This window comes from Stegastes partitus, unplaced genomic scaffold, assembly GCF_000690725.1.
Source record: "Stegastes partitus isolate 25-593 unplaced genomic scaffold, Stegastes_partitus-1.0.2 Scaffold1080, whole genome shotgun sequence".
Classification (NCBI taxonomy): Eukaryota; Metazoa; Chordata; class Actinopteri; family Pomacentridae; genus Stegastes; species Stegastes partitus.
The window spans coordinates 179,189-197,673 of NW_007578811.1; the positions used below are offsets into that span (position 1 = coordinate 179,189).

Here is an 18,485-nt window from a genome sequence, read left to right on the forward strand (position 1 = left end):
CAGGTGTTTGTAGGCGTTTGTGTGGTGAAATGTTCCATCAGCGTTTGTTTCACCTCCATCGTAGCTCAGAGTCTGTTTCTGAGTGTTTCTAACCTCTGGGTGGTGTTTGGTGTTCGATAAACCTTCAGAATGACACAATCTGTGGATCCAGTTTCATCGTCTCAGCTGCTCGTATTCCTTTTGTGTTTCCTTCCTCACCAAATATTTGCCTTTTTTGTGGTAAAACAAACGAGATCATCTCAGTTGAGCTACTGGACCAGTTGAACTCTCCTGACTTCTTTGTCTTCATTCCGTCGTGGCTCTAAATCAACCCGACCAGTTAAAGCCTGAATCGAAGCTGGATGGAGGTTTGGCCTCTAACTGGTTTACTGCTCGGCCTCTCGCCGCTGTTAGCCTGATTGCTATTGATCGTGTTGATGCAGCTCTGCAGGGATTTTCTCTGATGGACCTGAAGGACGGCTTCATATTTCAGGCTGCTTCAGGGTGTTCTGTAGCAGACGGCCGCTTGAAACGCTGCATTTAGCTGAGAAGTGAATGAATGTGTTTTTTTCACCTTTTCCTCTTTGATCCTTTTTTAAAAATGTAGTTTCATGTTTAACCAAGAAGCCGACGTGAGACAAAGACACGAATAAAAAAACGTTCAGAGATCCAACGCTGACTCGTCCACTCGCATCTCAGATGAAGGTTGTGATCAGTGACATGTTTGGACTCTCTGGAGCTGGTGGTTCTGATTATCGGGTCAGACGTGGCCGGCAGAAGGTTTGACATCAGCAGTATGTTTTATATATAATGAGTCTATCGGCTGGAGGACCAAAGGCAGCAGCTTTGTGTTTGTTGGCGGCCGATGAGCCGCTGATCAGCATCGAACACATAACGAGCTTTCTGTTGAGAGAATAACTGCCTCTGATGTCAACTTTACGCTCGTAGACCTAAAATCTAATGAAATGAAAAAGCCAAACAGCAGAATGTACAATAAATAAAGTGCTTATTGGGTTTCTGCAGGTCTGACAGAAAATAACGACTTAAAGCTCGTCCAGAATATTAATAAAGACCTGCAAAGATAAATGACAAAACTGTGTCCAGGATGACCTCGAGTTTGTTAAAAATGATCCAGAGTGAATGAAAAACGGTCTAAATGAACAAATTAAATGTTCAAAATGACAAGTTAACGTCAGAAGTGATTTAAAATCTGCCTTAAATGCTGTTTGTTGTGTTTTTTCATTCTTAAATAAAACACAAAACGTCCAAAATGACTGAAAATCCTGAATGTTTTAAAAACCGACCAGATGTTTTGCAGGTTTCCAGACTTTTCTCGACCTCCCGTCATCACAACAATCACATTATTCATCGACTCGACTTGATGAGAAGTTAAATCTCAGGTTTTTGTCGTTAATATTTCCTGAGGTGTCGTTTAAACGGCCTCGAATGTCGACGTGAGAATAAAACCTGCTGGAAATAAAGTGTTTAACTAAAACTTACAAAACAAAAACTCAAAGTCTGACGGTTTGAGATGGAACCAGAGAACGCCTCCGTCGTCGTTCCTTCCAGATGAACTCTGACGTATGCATTTATGGAGGATGCTGTTTGTTGGTGTTGGCTTCGTCGGTCTTTGGTGTTTGCAGGTGGAACCGGTCGCCTCGTTGGTCTGCTGCCCTGATCATGAATATTTAATGAGTTCACAGCGAACGCCGCTGATCTCGGTTTTATCAGCGACATATTCTGACCAATAGAACGTGTTAATGTGCCGCTGACGTGGTTCAGGTCTGTTGTTATCAGGGAAACTCGTTAAGAACGTTTAAAACGACGGCCGCTGAGCCTGACTGATGACACATAACGGTGTGAATATTGGGACCGGGACCATGTGGTCTCGTTTATGACGGAGCAAAGTTTAAACTGTAGAAAACATCACTTCACCGGATTATAAAGCATATTAAGGCTTCACCGTGTAGCTTAGCCTGACTGATTTAATATAAGGTTACGTCTCGACAGTGTTCTTCGTCATGGAGCTTAACCTGTTTCAATTTAAAACTAAGACTTTCAATCTTTTATGGACATTAACTGAGTTGATTTGGATATTAAGGCTAAGTCTTTGTTCTGGAGCTTGGCCTAATAAATTTCAATTTAAAACTAAGACTCTATATCGATTATGATGCGCAACCTGACTGATGTAAACACACAGCCAAAACTCTACAGTCGTGTTGTTTATGGAGCTTAGCCTGAGTCATTTAACATCAGGTCACATCTCTACAGTGTTCTTCGTTATGGAGCTTGGCCTAATTAATTTCAATTTAAATCTGAGACTCTACAGTGTTACTGCCTACGATGCTGAACCTGACTAATGTAAATAAGACTCTTCAGTCGTGTTGTTTACAGAGCTTAGCCTAAAATTTTAATATTTCATGTATGCCTCCATGAAAAGAGACTAAATCAGACACAAAATGACCAAAATGTGAAACATAAACACAAAGAGGCGTAAAGTGACACGTATGTCATGTTTCTGTCAGACTCAGTGAAACGTGTTCAGGTGGAAGTAACGGCTTGAATCCAGAACCAACCGCTGCTGGTTTACATTTAGCTTCAGAGGGACGGAGGCTGTTTCAGTGGATAAATCCAGACAGAACCGGCTCAGAGTTTCTCCTTGAACCTCTGAAGGTCACGGTGATGATGCCTCCTCCGTGCCTCCTTTTATCTCCGACAACAAAGCAGCCACAGCGGCGGTGGAGGGGGAGGCAGCAGACGCCCCGTTAGCGATGCTGTTTGAACGTCCTCCATCCATAAACATGAGACGCCTGCTGATTGGACGCTTCGACCCGAATCATCCTCAGAACACGGGTTTGTTCTTTAAATGTCACATTCACTGCAGAGCTGACGGGTTAATAATTACCTGTTCAATCGGTTTCCGTCCCAACGTGATGCAAATTTAAACTCTCTGAATCCCAGAACCTGCCGCTGGACTCGAAGGGCGTCGAGTCTTCATGAACAAATCACCAAAACGAGGGAATTTGTCAGTTTTAAGTGTTTATTTTCTGATCTGAACGTAAACCTCATCTCACCTGGCTGTGGTTTGGTTCTGCAGTACTCGTCGGCCGGCTGCCTCCTGTCGCTGCACCACAGCGAGAAGCCCGACCACGAGGAGGTGTGTGAGTTCAGGCCGTACACCTGCCCGTGTCCCGGAGCCACCTGCAAGTGGCACGGCTCCCTGGAGGCCGTGATGCCACACCTGATGCACGCCCACAAGTCCATCACCACGCTGCAGGTAGGACGGGCCGCACGGGAGGTTCTGGAGGTCCGAACATACAGACGATGGTTTATTTGTTTGGCAAAAATTTAAATAAAAAAGGTTCCACAGGTTGACCAACATCCAGCCGTCCTCAGATGTGTTCATAGAGTTCCATTAAAGAAAAGGTCGAATCCACACGTCACGATGATCATAAGATTTTTATTTATCATGACTTCTGTCAGTTTCAGCTTGTTCCAGTGACTGAAGCTGTTTGTTTTCCTCCTTTAATGGGAGGCTGTGAACACATCTGAGGACGGCTGTAGGTAGATGTTTAACTGCTTCAGCTGCAGAAAGACGTTTGGTTGTGAGTCTCAGCTTCCTCGTCTGTGGACGATGGCGACGCTGAAAGACGACTCACGTCCATCTTTAGTCATGTTGTGAGAACGTTTTGTCAAAGTCTGGACTTTTTTGAACCAGTTTGAGTCACTGTGGAAACGTTTCAGGTCATTCTGGACAAACGTTTGTGTTTTTTAAGGATAATCTGACGGTCAGAAGTCATTCCAGTCAGACTTGCTGTTGCTGAGCGTTTGGTTCCTCTGCAGGGCGAAGACATCGTGTTCCTGGCGACGGACATCAACCTGCCGGGCGCCGTCGACTGGGTGATGATGCAGTCGTGCTTCAGCCACCACTTCATGCTGGTTCTGGAGAAGCAGGAGAAGTACGAGGGCCACCAGCAGTTCTTCGCCGTCGTGCTGCTCATCGGGACCCGCAAGCAGGCCGAGAACTTCGCCTACCGGCTGGAGCTCAACGGGAACCGGCGCCGGCTGACCTGGGAGGCGACGCCGCGCTCCATCCACGACGGCGTGGCGGCCGCCATCATGAACAGCGACTGCCTGGTGTTCGACACGTCCATCGCCCACCTGTTCGCCGACAACGGCAACCTGGGCATCAACGTCACCATCTCCATGTGCTGACGGAGCCCAGAGACCCGACGCAGGACGCAGGAGGCGCCGAGTCCTCCGCCGGGCAGCGAACGCCTCGCAGGGGAGCCGAGACCCCGCAGGAGGCGTTCAGGTCCCGACTGTCTGTCAGGAAAAAGCTGAAGACTTTGTTTCCTCCTCAGAGGATCCACAGCAGCTTGACTGGGACCAACTGGTCAGACTGGGACCAACTGGTCAGGCTTGGACCAGGTCACACGTTCACCAGCAGAACATCGACTCGGCGCCAAGAAACCTCCTGTTTGACTTTGGACCAAGTTTGTTTCAGAACAGGTTCTGCAGATTATTTCTGATGAATTATCGACGAGCTGCTGGAAGAACATGAGAAACCCAAAGATGTTCCGTCAGAGGAAAGAAACGAGACGACATTCAGGGACGGAGCTGAAACCACAGCGTTCAGACGGACAAATAACCGGTTCATTGATTATTAACATAGCTGACGACTAAGTTAAATAATCGCTGCAGGTCCAGCTTAAGAACCGTTGCAGCAAAGTCACATCAGAAAACATTAAAGCAGCGAGACGAGGACTTGATGTTCTTCTTCTTCTGCATCTCATGTGGCAGTAAGTGAAGACCGATGAGACGCTTTGTCAGCAAAACAAAGACTCGATTTGATCAGAAATAATCGGCAGATCGATCAGTTCTGTTCTCTACCTTTAATGAGCTGCTGGTGGAACGATGTGAACATGGACTCGGACCGAGCCGCCGATCCTCAGAACCTCCTTCAGATAGAAGCAGGAGGCAGAAGAACCCTGCAGCCCGTTGAGCCGCCAGAGCCTTAACTTGTACCGCCGACCTCCGGCTCGGCTGCTGGACGTTCAGGGCGACACGACGTCGCCGAGCTGCAGCAGCCGAGCAGGAAGAACCTCCGACCGCCGTCTGTACGAACCGCCGAGTCCTCAGCCGAGTTTCCTCTGCGTTCGGAAACACACACAAAAAAAGAACTGACAGGAACCCAAAGAACCAGATGAAAGGTTTAAAACAGAATCAGCAGCTTTGACCCTCTGAGCTCAGCGCTGACTGTGTTCATCGGACCGGTACCGATGTGGTCGACGTGTCGTGCATCCCTTTAAAAACTACGTGATTATGATCAGGACATAAAATAAGCCGGCAGCGTTTTCCCAGCTGGAAAATAAACAAACTGTAGATATTCAACATTTTAGTTAGCTTCCAGGTTCAGCGCTCGTCAACAGAGGAACCCAGGAATCGATCAGCGCTTCATGTTTACGTCTGAGTTTCTAGTTTTTACAGAATCTGGTTTGTTTTTGGCTGATTTCTAATCTGGACAAGTTTCATAACATCAGAGTTTGTTTAAATCCTCTGAAACGTTCAATTTATGAATTTTTACATAAATTTTCTGTCATTTGATGAAATGTCAGAATTTTGAGCTCAGGTTCAACATCTCAGAACAAAACAACAAAACCTGATGATTTATAAATAAACCTTTAACTTCTTACAGCTTCTGGATCATACATGGTGCCACTTTGAGGCTGTTTTCGGGGCTCAGAGGGTTAAATTAAAACGTTCTGTTGTTAAAACGATCAAATTAAAATCAGTCGTTAAAACAGAAAGACGTAGCCCGAACCCTGAAGTAAGATTTATCCTGAATGAAATAGTTTCAGTCTTTTTATTTCGTTCACGGACGCTCTGAGGACAGGAAACACAGAACACCTCGTCTGTCTGACGGTTCCATCCTTTACCGTGTGAACGCAGAGGAAGCTCCGCCCCTCGTCCTCCACAGGTGAGCTCACCTGGACACGAGTGTCCCGCCTCTGATCAGGTCTTTAACCGTCTCCGTGTGTTTGTGCGTCGCGTCCCGACTCGGAGAAACCCGAAGCTGCCGGCCGGAGTCCTGTGACGGAAACCTGGATAGCGTTGCACGAGAACAGCTGATCGGGGTCAGAACGCCGCCGTTACCTGCACAGGTAACCCGACCAGGACCCGAGAGACGCCGAGAGGCAGGAGTTAGTCTGACCGGTGGAGACGACACGAACCAAAACAGCTGCAAACGATGACACTGAAGGAATCGGATCATTAGCAGGCTGACAAACGTTAAATCTGTTCAAACATTTTGAGTTTGACGCAGCTGCAGGTGAATCTGATCAAATCCCAGGAGTACGGACGCTACAGGGACCAGGACCAGCAGGTGAACCAGGTTTTCTGACTCTGGGCAGCAGTTTTAGATTTATTTTACAAAACAAACGGAAGAAACGTGGCGTCATCGCGTCTGAGCTTTTATCAGCATTACAGACGTTTAACTGTTTTTATTGCGTTTCCTTCTGGGCTGCAGCTCGACCAGAACTCTGAACCTTCATCCCGTCTGTTGGTTTTACTGAATCATATCAAACGGTTTTTTTCTGGCAGTTTTTTTAAACACGAGAATGAAGCTCAGATGTTTGTCATTCTGTTGATTTTTGCTTGTTTTCGGCTCAGAGGGTTAAAATGTTTTTAAGTTCTGTGTCGACATGTTTGCTCACCGCAGTGATGAATATTCGTTTTTACGGCTTCAACATGAAACCTTCAGGTCACAGGAGGTCAGACGAACCGTCTCAGTCTTTGTGTTTGGAAAAAGTTTTCAGCAGAAACCAGACGTGTTGGTTTGTCGTGTGAATAATATGCAGAACCAGATTTCACTGTGCAACGGTCAGCTCCCACTTTCTACGAAACGTTTTCACATACTTTCATTTAAAGCGACGGTATATTTTCTGAAAAAAGCAAAACAAACTCTGCCAGATTTATTCCTTCTGCTCTGTTTTGTGGACGTTTGTTTGCGACCGTACAGATTTTCAGGGTAACTTTTCTAACGTTGGCCGTTTGAGCCGCCACGGATCTACAGTCGTCCAGACAAACCAGGAAGCTCAAAAACCTCAAACCAAACAGAGTTCTGTCAGAGGCTGTCGTTCTTGTTCTCACTCGGTTCCGTCATGTTTCTGTAATAAATGGGTGCAGTTTGTTAAAGTTCGTCTCCGTTTCTGTTTTTTCTGCCTTAAATTCTGCTCAGCTTCTGTTTCAAAGTCGGTCTGGAAACGCCCCAAACTCCTGGTTTCCTGGTTTCTTCCATGATTGTAAACTTCATATTTTGGGTTTTTTTTGTTGGCATTTTTCAGTTTTACACCAAAACCTGTTTACTCTGTTTGGATTTTGGCCTGTTCGATCTGTTTTATTAAACCCGAGCACTGAAACATCCCAATTTATCGTCTGTTTTCCGCTAGACTGGACCATAATTTACCAAATAAACAGCATTATTCATTAAAGTAGGATTTAAACTAATGATTGAGACCAGAAACACTGCTGGAGAATCTCTCCTGAGGTCACAGATGAAGAGAGAAGTTGAATCATTTCCTTATAGATTCCTGTAGAACACGAGTCGCCCCCTGCTGGCCGTCAGACAGAATGCAGGTTTAAGGCCTCGTCTGTAGATTGATAATAAACCATTTTCTTAACAAGACGACTTGTTTTCTTCAACAAGGAGCTTCTCTAGTCTTCAGACACCAGCAATAAATAAAAATAAAACACACGACGTACAGGTTTGGGCGAAATAAACCTTTAAAACTACGTCTAATACGCCAGAAGACGTTTTATTAGAAAAGTCATTTAAACAGTACAAACTTTAAATCCTCCATCACACATATTCTGATGCTAAATTCAGCAAAATACACATCAAGAAAAAATAAATCCTGTAAAGATCCTGAACAAAATCCTCATCAAGAAACTAATCATTGAATAAAAGCTGAAATTCAAATAAAAAGCAGAATAACGTGTGTTGGTTTCAGCTCTTATTTACTGATTAGCTCCTCGGATGATTCATGAACATGTATTTATGTTGAACACCATCATTATTGTTCCTCCTGAAGGACGTTTCCATAACTCAGAGTGAATTTAGTGACAAACGAACGTGTTTATCCAACGAAAACACAAACCAGGCAGGGATGACGTGTGGTTCAGGATTTAGAGCCGACAGTGAAATATGATCCGATTCTTGATCAAATGTGTAAAAACAAGTGTTGTGAAGCAGCGTCTTGGTGCCCACAGGTCACAGCATGTTGTCGTTTTGTGTCCTTCAGTCCTGATGGAGTTTACAGATAATGAACTGTTCCAGAGTTTAGAGTCTCTTCTCTGGTTTTCTATCTTCTATCTCGTCTTCTGTCCTCGTCTCTGTCCGACGTTCTTCTTCTATCGTCTCTTTCTCTGTCCGTCTCTCGTCTCCTGTCGTCTCTTCTGTCATCTCGTCTCCGTTCTTCTTCTCTGTCTCTGTTCCTCCGGCGCTCTTCTTCTTCTCTGGCTCTCTGTCCGTTCTGCTGTCCTCCCGGCGGTGGCGCCCCCCTCTGGTTGTACTTGTCGTAGGCGGCGTCTTCTTTCTCCTGTTTGACTCTGACGGCGGCAGAAGGAGGTGATGAAGATGCTGCTCTGCTCCTCTTCTCCTTCTCGGCCTTCTTCTTCTCCTTCTTCTCTTTCTTCTTCTTCTTCTTCTCTTTCTTGTCTGCGACAAAGAGCAACGAGAGCAGCAATAAAAACCAGCTTCTGTGACGTCGGTTACAGACAAAGTCAGAAGTAACTGGACGTCTCTTGTAGGTTCGACACGTTTCACCTTCACCTACGAGTCTTCAGTTGTAGACCTGAAGACACTAAATGCATGATAATGGTTAGCTAAATCTTTAGCCTGCCTTCAGGCTTAAGTCTACCTAAAGCTAAGCTTCAGTTTACTATGTTAGAAGCTAAACTGAAGAAGCTAAAGGCTACCTAAAGCTAAAGCCTTCAGTTCCAGAACCAAAGAAGCTAAAGGAGACATGAAACTAAAGGCTTCAGTTTAGCTTGCTAAAGGTAATGCACAAAAAGGCTTGTGCTATACAACTACAGAAGCTAAAGGCTACCTAAAGCTGAAGGCTTCCGTTCTAGAACTAAAAGTAATATATAAATTCAAGGCTTGCGCTATACAACTATAGAAGCTAAAGGCTACCTAAAGCTGAGCTTCAGTTGTAGAGCTGCTGAATCCTTTTGGATGAAGGTGGAACATCTTAAAGAACCGAACCAAGGAGTCCAGTTAGTTCTGAAGTCAGAACTCACCTTTCTTTGGCTTCTTCACAGGAACGTCGTACAGCTCGTCTTCCTCTGAGGATGAAGACGGTTCTGGAGCTTTGGGAGCGCAGCCGTCCTCCCTGAGGCGCTTGGTGATGTCGTCGATGTCCTCGGAGTCTTTGGGGGGACGGTAGTCCTTAACGTGGTCCACTCGGATCGTCCGGCCTTTGATCTGAAAGAACCCAAACGGAACCAGAGAACGTCTTTAACTGCTGCAGGTTCAGAAACCGACACAAACGCAACTAATCAGTAACCTCATCAGACGGAAACTAATTAAACAGCAAATATCTTCAAGCAAAAAAGTCAAATAGTTGCTGGTTGTGGATTCTTACATGTGAAGATTTTAGTCTGAAAAAACCCCAAAACAAACAGTTTGAAAGTCTCTCAGTTTGATCATCACTGTGGAAAACACAAACACAGACGTGATCCAGACGAGTTTTATGGCGTTAACACATAATTTATAGTGTTACAGAAAATATGTCACAAGTGTGGCTTGTTGTCAAAATGACAACAGACACGAGACAAATCCCCCCGTTATGGAGTGAAAATAACAACGTTTACAGAAATAACTCACATTATAACGTCTACTGGAAGCAGAATATCACAGCACCAAACAAAGTGGTGACTGATGGGTGGAGGGAACAAGGGCATGACTTCAGCCACTGACTCACGAACATGTCTGAGCGTCACCTTGATGCCGTTGAAGTTGTCCACGGCCAGGATGGTGCTGCGCTGGTCCTCGTAGCACACGAAGCAGAACCCTTTGGACTTCCCCGTCTTCTTGTCGCGCACCAGGTTGATGTTGACGATTTCTCCGTACCTGACGGAGGAAACACAAACGTGAGTTCTGAGTGGACGAGGCGGCGGCGGCAGGACAGGTGAGCCGAGCAGGTACGCACTGAGAGAAGACGCAGATCAGGTCGCCTTCGGTCAGCTCGTAGGGAAACCCTCCTGTTGGTGACGACATGCACAGAGTTAGACGTTCTGATTGGACACACAGGAAGTGAGGTGAAGAGCAGGTCACACGTTTCACAGGTAATCTGATCATCTAATAATTCATTTGATTTATTCTCATTTAAAATTCTCTAAAAACACATTCTATAAAAAACTAAACAGAAACTAAACAAAAATGCTAAACAGAGGAGCGAGTTGTTGGACGATACATCCTGCACGGTGCAACAGCGAGAAAACTACACCGTGGGTTTCTGAAAGGTGCTCAGAAATAGAACAAAACTTAACTGGAAATGTGTCCAAAATAGTAAAAACACAACAAAAAAACGACGTCAAACGTCTCTGAAACGAGTCAAGATTTGCTCAAACTGGGGAAATCGTCAAAAATTACTCAAAAATAAATAAAATAATAACTTGAAACTTGTCCAGAGTGATGAAAAACTGAACTGAAATCTGTTTTAAATGACAAAAACTTGACTGAAATGACTCGAAATGTCTCCAAAACAGCAATAACACAACAAAAAACAACTTCAAACTGGGAAAACATTAAAAAATCACTTAACATTTGGGGAAAATGACAAAAACTTGCCCAAAATAACTTGAAACTTGCCCAGAGTGACAGAAAACCGAACTGAAATCTGCCCTAACTTGTCAGATATGAATGAACATTTGTCCAAAATGACCTCCAGTTTAAAGTTAAAGCTACCGTCGACCACACTAATAAAAAACAGGAGCTAAAGTAGCTGAGAGGAGCTTCAAACATCCTCAGTTCTAAACTCTGTGACGACATTAATTTCATGCATCAGGCTGATTGAAGGCGCTTGTCTCTGCTGACCGACGAAGATCCAGGCGCTGTCTTTGTACTCGCTGTGCCAGGAGACGGACTCTTTGACCCCGAGGTCAGCCTCACGTTCATTCAGCTCGTTGATCAGCTTCACCTTCGTCAGCGGACTGAAAACGCAGCAGAGAAGACAGAATGAAAGCATGAAGCGGCTTCACCCACTGCTGTCAGGACACATTTACAGCAACAAGCCAAGAGTTTATAGACGTGAAATACTTTTCAGCAGCAAGACATGAAGAGAAAAGACGTAAGAGAAGCATTATGGAATAGAAAAAAAGGTCAATATGAAATAGAAATGAGCTACAGGCATGTTTTCTGCTGTCAGCTGTGAAAATCTTTGGCTCCTTTTGAGGTCTGTGAATCAGACAGTTTTTAAAAAATAAATTAGACATTTTATGGGACAAACAACTAATCAGTGAATGTAGAAAATAACTGGCAGTGGAGGTGATGGTTAGCTGCAGACTCAGATGTAACATCCAGAGCTGTGGACTTTCCAGCTTCTCTCTGCGAGGACAAACACCAACCAGACTCCGTTCAGATTATCAACAACTTTAGGTTTTGTACAACACTGCAGGACGACTAAAGATGAATTCTGCAAAGTTGCGTTTTATTTTAACTTTCAATAAATTAGCTGACTTCTAATAATGCAAAGAATTTGGCCGTTGAGCGCCATAACATAACATAACCATAAACTTTGATTTAGTGGAGATATGAGCGGTTTGGTTTACGCCGAATTCAAGAACAGCTCCGGAATATTTACAGGAACCACTCAGCTGTATGTTTGATTTAATATATCGACTTGTCGATGAAGATAAATTGTCAAATTGTCCGTTTTTTGAACAGAGTCTGGCTGGTGAGAATGTATGAGGAGAGGCGGCTATGGTTAGCCACCAGCAGCTAGCTGTTAGCACTAGCTAGCGGGTTAGCGTGCACTAACAACCACCGACAGAAGTTTAAGGAAAAATAAACAAAGGCCGAAAAGCAGATGTTGCTCCAAATTAATAGGTTAATTACAGAATGTTTACTCACTTCATGATGAACCAGAGGAGGAAGCCGATGCTCTGGTGCGAAGTGTCGCTAACTTCCGGTTGATTTCCCGCCTGTGCTGCCGCCTGCTGTTCGGATGCCTGCAAGCTGTGATTCGGTTACAAACACGCTGTCGTTGTTTTAAATATATTTTAAAGCGCATTCTAATGTAAAACTGTAGCGTTAGTTTAAGAACAATGTTCTTCGTACGTTTTTAGAAATACTTCACCGTGAAGTATTTTGGTAAAAAACTGCAGATTCACCGCCGACCAGCAGGAGGCGCTGTGAAGCTAAATGCTAGCTGCTGACCCGGCTTGTAAACACCGACCTATCAGTCACGAAGCTAGCTGTATAGCATACGGTTTATATGTTATTTTAGCGTTTATTTATTTAGTTCAGCATTTCTATGTGTGTGGTTCGCTCATTGTGGATCAGTTCTAACCAACGGCTGTGACGGAGAATTCTTACGAGTCTAAACATGCTGCGCTAGCTTCATCAGTTAGCCATGCTAACGTTAGCAGTGCTAAATAAGCTATAGCTACCATTCATGGCTTTGTCTCAAAAAACTAAATATTGTTTAATATTTTCTCTGCGTCACCAGAAGCCTTCTGTAGGTAAGTAAAGAAGTCACTGGAATTAATGTCAGCTTCATAAAATTAGTGCTAAAAGGTCATTTTTATTTCTTATGCAGGCTGAACTCGCTGAGAGTTTCGGTCAAGTTAAGGAGATTTTAGTCGTTTTCTAATCCCGTGTGTATTTTTATTACACGTTCAAGTATGTCTGCGACTCATCTGGATTTATAAATAGATTCGGCATGAGAACAGTCACACTTTAACGAGTACAGCTGGTTGTAATGTGGTGCTACTGTCCTCTGCTAGGGCGGAACATTTTAGTGAAAGTTGGAGCCTGAACAATAAATAAACTTTTTTGTGATTTAATGCTTCATAGTTACGAAATGTACTTGTGTGACATAAGTAAGGACGTTACGAAGGGTTTGGGTATTGATTAGGAGGTTTGTTTGTCATAACATCTAAAATTAGCAGAATATTGAGTGGAGTTTGGTGGAAGTCTCTCTGCCTTTAAAAGCAGGTTTTAGCTCCGTTTTGAATTATATGTATATACATCTTAAGAGTGAAAATAATTAGTTGACGTTAATGGACACTGACTAAATGAAACATCCCCAGCAGAGGGCTCCGTCGTATTGTGGTTATTTCTTTGCATTAACTGGCTCTTGTCGTTTCGTCTGTTTGTTTCTCAGCAGGATGATCTCTCAGGTCTTCATCTTGTCCTCGAAGGGCGACCACCTCATCTATAAAGACTGTATCCTTCTGACCCAACAGCTGAAAACAGCATCTATAAATCTGCTCATTCACTCTGTGTGAAAGTCAACCTTGACCTGAGCGTCAGTCCGAGGAGAAGCAGGCGGTGACGCCGTCAGTACTTTCTATGAGAAGGTCACGGCGCTGACCGGAGACCAGCCTCCGGTCGTCATGGTAAAATGTGCTTAAAAAGACTTTCTGCTGATGTCTGACGGACACGTCGGTGCAGCTCTGTTGGTCATCGGTAACAGCAGGACCTTAAAGGCATCGTCTGTCCTGTGTTTCGTCTCTGCAGAGCCACAAAGATCTTCACTTCGTCCACGTCAGACAGGGAGGACTGTACTGGGTCGCCACGACTGCAGCCGAGTCGTCGCCGTTCACCATCATCGAGTTCCTCAACAGGTCAGTGTTTGTCCTCACGTCATTATTATTTTAATATAAAGTACAACTGAGCCACAAAGCACACATCAGACATCAACCCTCTGAGCCCCAAACCGGCCAGAACCTGTAGAAACAGAAACTGTTCTGTGGTCCCAGAACTTAAAATCGCAATGTTTCATTAGATCACTTTGTTCTACGTGTCTCATCTGAAAATTCTGCAAAAATAAACGGTTTGCTTGAGTCAGATTCTTTAAAAAAACAGAACCTTCCTCCTCCTGAAACATTCAGAGAGTTTCAGGTTGAACTGCAGCCAGTGTTTCCTCAGAGAGACTGAGAGGAGAATCCAACCTGCTGGATCAATGAATAGATGCAGCACGGATCAGAACCAGAGAACAGAGGAGCCAGTTGGTGGAGATACATCCAGCTGATGGTGGAACATCTGGCCAGCACAATACCTCGTAACGTCAATGTCGTTAAATCAAAATTCATCCAAAGTGACTCAAAAATGGTCCAGAACCAAAACCACGCATTTTGAGCCCTGCTGACAGAATCATCTTTGAGTTCTGTCTCCTCCTCCTTCATGTGGTTCTGGTTCCTCAGAGCTGCAGGACTTTAAACATGAACCTCAGTGAAGGAACGCGACATAAAACAAACAGAAGCAGCTGAATGTTAACGACTGATTTAAAGCTGTGATTAAGAACGTTGGTTCTGCAGGAGCTCGTCGACGGTTCTGTTTCCTGTAATAATTCTGTTTCCTGTAGAATCGTTCAGGATCAGATTTTCTGTGTTTCAGGTTCGCTGCTCTGGTCAAAGACTACTGCGGCAGCCTGTCGGAGAAGTCGGTGCAGATGAACTTCGCTCTGATCTACGAGCTGCTGGACGAAGTCGTGGTGAGTCTCCCGCCGACGTCCTCCACCAGGTGGCGCCGTGGCGTCCAAACAGGATCGGCTGTGTTCAAGTTACGATCGGACACGGAAAAGCAGCACGTCCTCGTGTTTCAGATGCTGGAACCAAATTAATCACTGCAGCAGCTGCAGATAAATCTCATGTCGACCGATTCTGAGAACAGGAAACAGGATTTTCAGAATAAAGTCAAGAAAAAAAAAACTGCGGCCTTTAAAATCTCTGTGTTGAGTTTGTCTTCCAGTCAGCAGGTTTGTTTCTACAAATCGGTGCACGTCATCGTTACGTGAGAAGAACGATGAAAACCTGTCAGTTATTAAAGTTAAACATTTTTAACAAAGAAAAGCTGGAATAGAAGAAATAAATATAACCATAGACACACTTGTAGCTGGAGGTTAGTCAACGTTCAAAGTGAAGTCCTGAGAAGCAGGAATATTATGTATAAAGAAAGCAGGAGCTCAGTTTGTCCACTAGGAGGCAGCATCACCTTCTGTTTCTGGCACATTCTCAGTTTAATGAGGAAACCTGGAGATTTAGAGAAAACTTAAATCTCAGAGAAGATGTTCTGTTTGTACTTTAATAGAACTGAACCAGAAACAGTTTCAGTAAAGAAACGATGAACATGACGAGTTTTGTTTCATTAAACTGACAGAAGAGTCTGATTTAAGCTCGTATTCACACAGCAGACGAGGAGAGAAACGAACATTTATTCACATTTAATTAAACAGCAACATCAACAAACAAAACAACTTTATCAGCATTGACTGAAAACGAGAAGATGACCAAGAAGACTTCAGTGTCTTTTCTCTGCATGGAGATGCTGAGCTGTATGAAGTTTGTATCCGTGCTGCTCTAACCGCCGTCTGTCTGACTTCCAGGACTACGGCTACATCCAGACGACCTCCTCCGACGTCCTGAAGAACTTCATCCAAACCGAAGCCGTTTCCTCGCGGCCGTTCAGCCTCTTCGACCTGAGCAACGTCGGACTGGTACAGAAACTCCACACACACCATTTACTGTCCTGCTGTTCTTCTTCTTAAAGGTTTCCTCCGTGTGAATCGAGATATTAACGTCCTACACTGTAAAAGAAAATATATATATATATATTACAACTCTAAGATATCAGAAAATCACCAAGTCATTCAAATACAGCAGTTTTTAATGTTTTAAAATGTAGTTTCTGCCTGAATTGTGGATATTTAAAATGGAATCAGTGACGTGTAATATTTCCTGAGATCCTTTTAAAACATCTGATCTCAACCATCTTTCATCAGGTTTTTTTTTTTTTTCACATCTGTTTGAACAACATGTGAGGAACTATTACAGATTAAAACGTTTGTCGTTATTATCGTGTCTAAACGTGTTTCTGTGGATTCTGCTGTTCGTCTGGATTAACTCTGTTTGTGTTGTTGTTTGTTCGTTTGTTTGCAGTTTGGAGCAGAGACTCAGCAGAGCAAAGTGGCTCCGAGTTCTGCAGCCACCAGACCGATCCAGTCGAGCCGGGAGCAGGTGAGCGGCAGAACCGAGGCCAGAACCGCCACTGACACGTAGAGGATGACAGTGGATCTAAGTCCTGCTGGCTGGACGTGTGAACCTTCACTTAGATCAGCTTCTACCAAAGAGAACCATCAAATGTTTCCGACACGTTCCAGTAAATAGTCTGATCCCAGCTGACTTCCTCAAACAGTCACAGTTTCTGTCTGTGAAGATTCTCAGTCATCCAGGTCATGATTATTCCTCCCAACTAGTCAGTCAGACTAGTGGCTATATAGTTCCAGATACTGATGCCCTTCAGGATGTCAGTATCTACAACTATATAGCAACTAGTCAGTCAGAACTGATGGATGAGAGATGGAACGTCTTCAAGGAACTCAAGCAAGTCCAGCTGCTACGATTCATCTACCAGAAAAAGTCACAGCTTCTGCACGTTTTGTTGTTTGTTTTTTCCAGGGAGGGAAGAGCGAGATATTCGTGGACGTGATCGAGAGGATGTCGGTCGTCATCGGATCCAACGTGAGTAGCATCGACTGACGAGACGTTCTGAGTTCAGGAACCAGATTTCCTGAAAGCTGCCTTCATGTCTTATTCACTTTATTGTAATTAACCGTTTTCAGGCTGTAAAAACATCTGGACAAGTTTGATTCCCCTGAAAAACAGAGGAGGTTCTATTACAAACAAACAAACAAACAAACAAACAAGCACGGACACATCAGCGTCACAGATCGTCGTCCAAATTAATTATACGTTGAGTTTAATCAACATTTAGTCGATTTCCATCCAACTGCAGTGAAACAGCCGTCGCTGAACTTTATTCAGCAGTTTGTCTTTTCACTTAGTTTTGAGTTTGTTGATGAGAAGAGCTGGAACAAGACATTCAGGAACCAGATCTGCAGGTAACGGTTGTTTTCTGGAGGAATCGATCCGATGTTTGGTGAAAAACGCTCGTCTGTGTTTCCTGAAGCGCAGGACGTTCAGTTTACTGTCGTAGAGGACGAAGGAAAACACAAAACATTCACACAGAATCTAAGTCTGAATTGTTGTTTCCTCTCCTAAAAATGAAACCAACCGTCTGTCTGTTAGCTGCTGGAGGTGGAGGTGCATTGTGGGTAACGTAGGCCGAACCGCTGAACGGACTCTGCTGAGAGATGAACGTGTTTGTTTTGCTCCAGGGGATGTTGATGAAGGCCGACGTCGAGGGAGAGATCAGAGTTAAATGCTACCTGCCCAACTGCTCCGGTGAGTTCAGCCCACAACCAGGTGCCTCATTAAAACCAGACCTGCTCCGGTTCCTGACGGGAGAACCGGTGGAACAACCAGACGTCTGCTGACAGTCAAAATATTCAAAACGCCTCCTGATGTGAAAACATTCTGACTTTGCTGCTTTCCTGTCAACAGAGATGCGAATCGGCCTGAATGAGGAGTTCAGCATCGGAAAGTCGCAGCTCAGAGGTGAAGCATCACGAACAGAAACACAAAAAGCAGCTAGATGGAGTTGAGCGTGTTGTTATCTCATCAGATCCGTGTCTTTCTTCACATGCTCTGCTGTCAACGTGCTGGAGAACGATGGTTTCATCACTGATTTATTGTCCCTACTCTGTTCACATTGTTTGGATTCTGTCAGGATTTGGACCAAACAAACGTGAAAATAACAAACTCAGTCGTGTTGCTGCACTGAACAACTAAAGTCTGTAAAATATTTTTACCTGTGAAGCCACTTCTCCAGAAATAAGCCGTGAAAGCTTCCAGCAGATCAGAACCATTCATTGGATCCAACAGAGGATGTGTTTTTCATTTTGGCCGTTGAAACTGAAAGAAATGTTCAATCCAGGCTGGTGTTGATCCAGAAAGTTCCTGTCAGTGTCTGTCTATGGATGGATTCATGGTTCTACTAGAACCCAGTCTCTGGTCACATGTCGAGGTTCTAACATCAGTAGAACCTGATGTGGTGAAGCTGGACCAGACAAGGTTCTGGTTTTAGGATTGTTTTCTTCTGTGCTTCACATTCAGCTCTGACTTCCTGGTTCTCTTGTTACCGTAACATCGATAAAGTGTTTCTATTCTGTTCTATTGCATGACACCAGGTTCTGGTTCCTACCAATGATCCACATCAACATGTAGTCTAAACATCTAAAAACCAGAACCTTGTCTGGTCCAGCTTCACCACATCAGGTTCTACTGATGTTAGAGCCTCAACAGGTGGTGAGATGTGACCAGAGACTGGGTTCTAGTAGAACCATGGATCCACCCATAGATAGACACTGACAGGAACT

At 44.2% G+C, this 18,485-nt stretch overlaps 3 protein-coding genes across 3 annotated transcripts in view; 2 read left to right on the forward strand and 1 right to left on the reverse strand.

Moving 5' to 3' along the window:
- The window catches only part of siah2l (seven in absentia homolog 2 (Drosophila)-like), a 15,801-nt gene extending 8,393 nt beyond the window's left edge, over positions 1–7,408 (forward strand). The window contains exons 2-3 of the mRNA XM_008295840.1: positions 3,077–3,256; positions 3,823–7,408. Of these exons, the coding sequence (XP_008294062.1) occupies positions 3,077–3,256; positions 3,823–4,194 (552 nt within the window). The 3' untranslated portion in view covers positions 4,195–7,408. The remainder of the gene's footprint in view (positions 1–3,076; positions 3,257–3,822) is intronic.
- Positions 7,409–7,771: 363 nt separating this feature from the next.
- Positions 7,772–12,178, reverse strand: rbmx2 (RNA binding motif protein X-linked 2). Its single transcript, XM_008295841.1, has 6 exons — positions 12,116–12,178; positions 11,081–11,196; positions 10,194–10,245; positions 9,985–10,114; positions 9,283–9,466; positions 7,772–8,698 (listed from the first exon to the last, which is right to left on the reverse strand). Exons 1-6 carry the CDS (start codon positions 12,118–12,120, stop codon positions 8,343–8,345), a joined length of 843 nt encoding a protein of 280 aa, XP_008294063.1. The 5' UTR covers positions 12,121–12,178; the 3' UTR covers positions 7,772–8,342.
- Positions 12,179–12,412: 234 nt separating this feature from the next.
- The window catches only part of ap4m1 (adaptor related protein complex 4 subunit mu 1), a 17,874-nt gene continuing 11,801 nt past the window's right edge, over positions 12,413–18,485 (forward strand). Inside the window, exons 1-10 of the mRNA XM_008295845.1 lie at positions 12,413–12,726; positions 13,371–13,432; positions 13,520–13,605; positions 13,727–13,833; positions 14,606–14,702; positions 15,594–15,704; positions 16,147–16,224; positions 16,666–16,728; positions 17,385–17,451; positions 17,611–17,664. Coding sequence (XP_008294067.1) covers positions 13,375–13,432; positions 13,520–13,605; positions 13,727–13,833; positions 14,606–14,702; positions 15,594–15,704; positions 16,147–16,224; positions 16,666–16,728; positions 17,385–17,451; positions 17,611–17,664 — 721 coding nt within the window. The 5' untranslated portion in view covers positions 12,413–12,726; positions 13,371–13,374. The remainder of the gene's footprint in view (positions 12,727–13,370; positions 13,433–13,519; positions 13,606–13,726; positions 13,834–14,605; positions 14,703–15,593; positions 15,705–16,146; positions 16,225–16,665; positions 16,729–17,384; positions 17,452–17,610; positions 17,665–18,485) is intronic.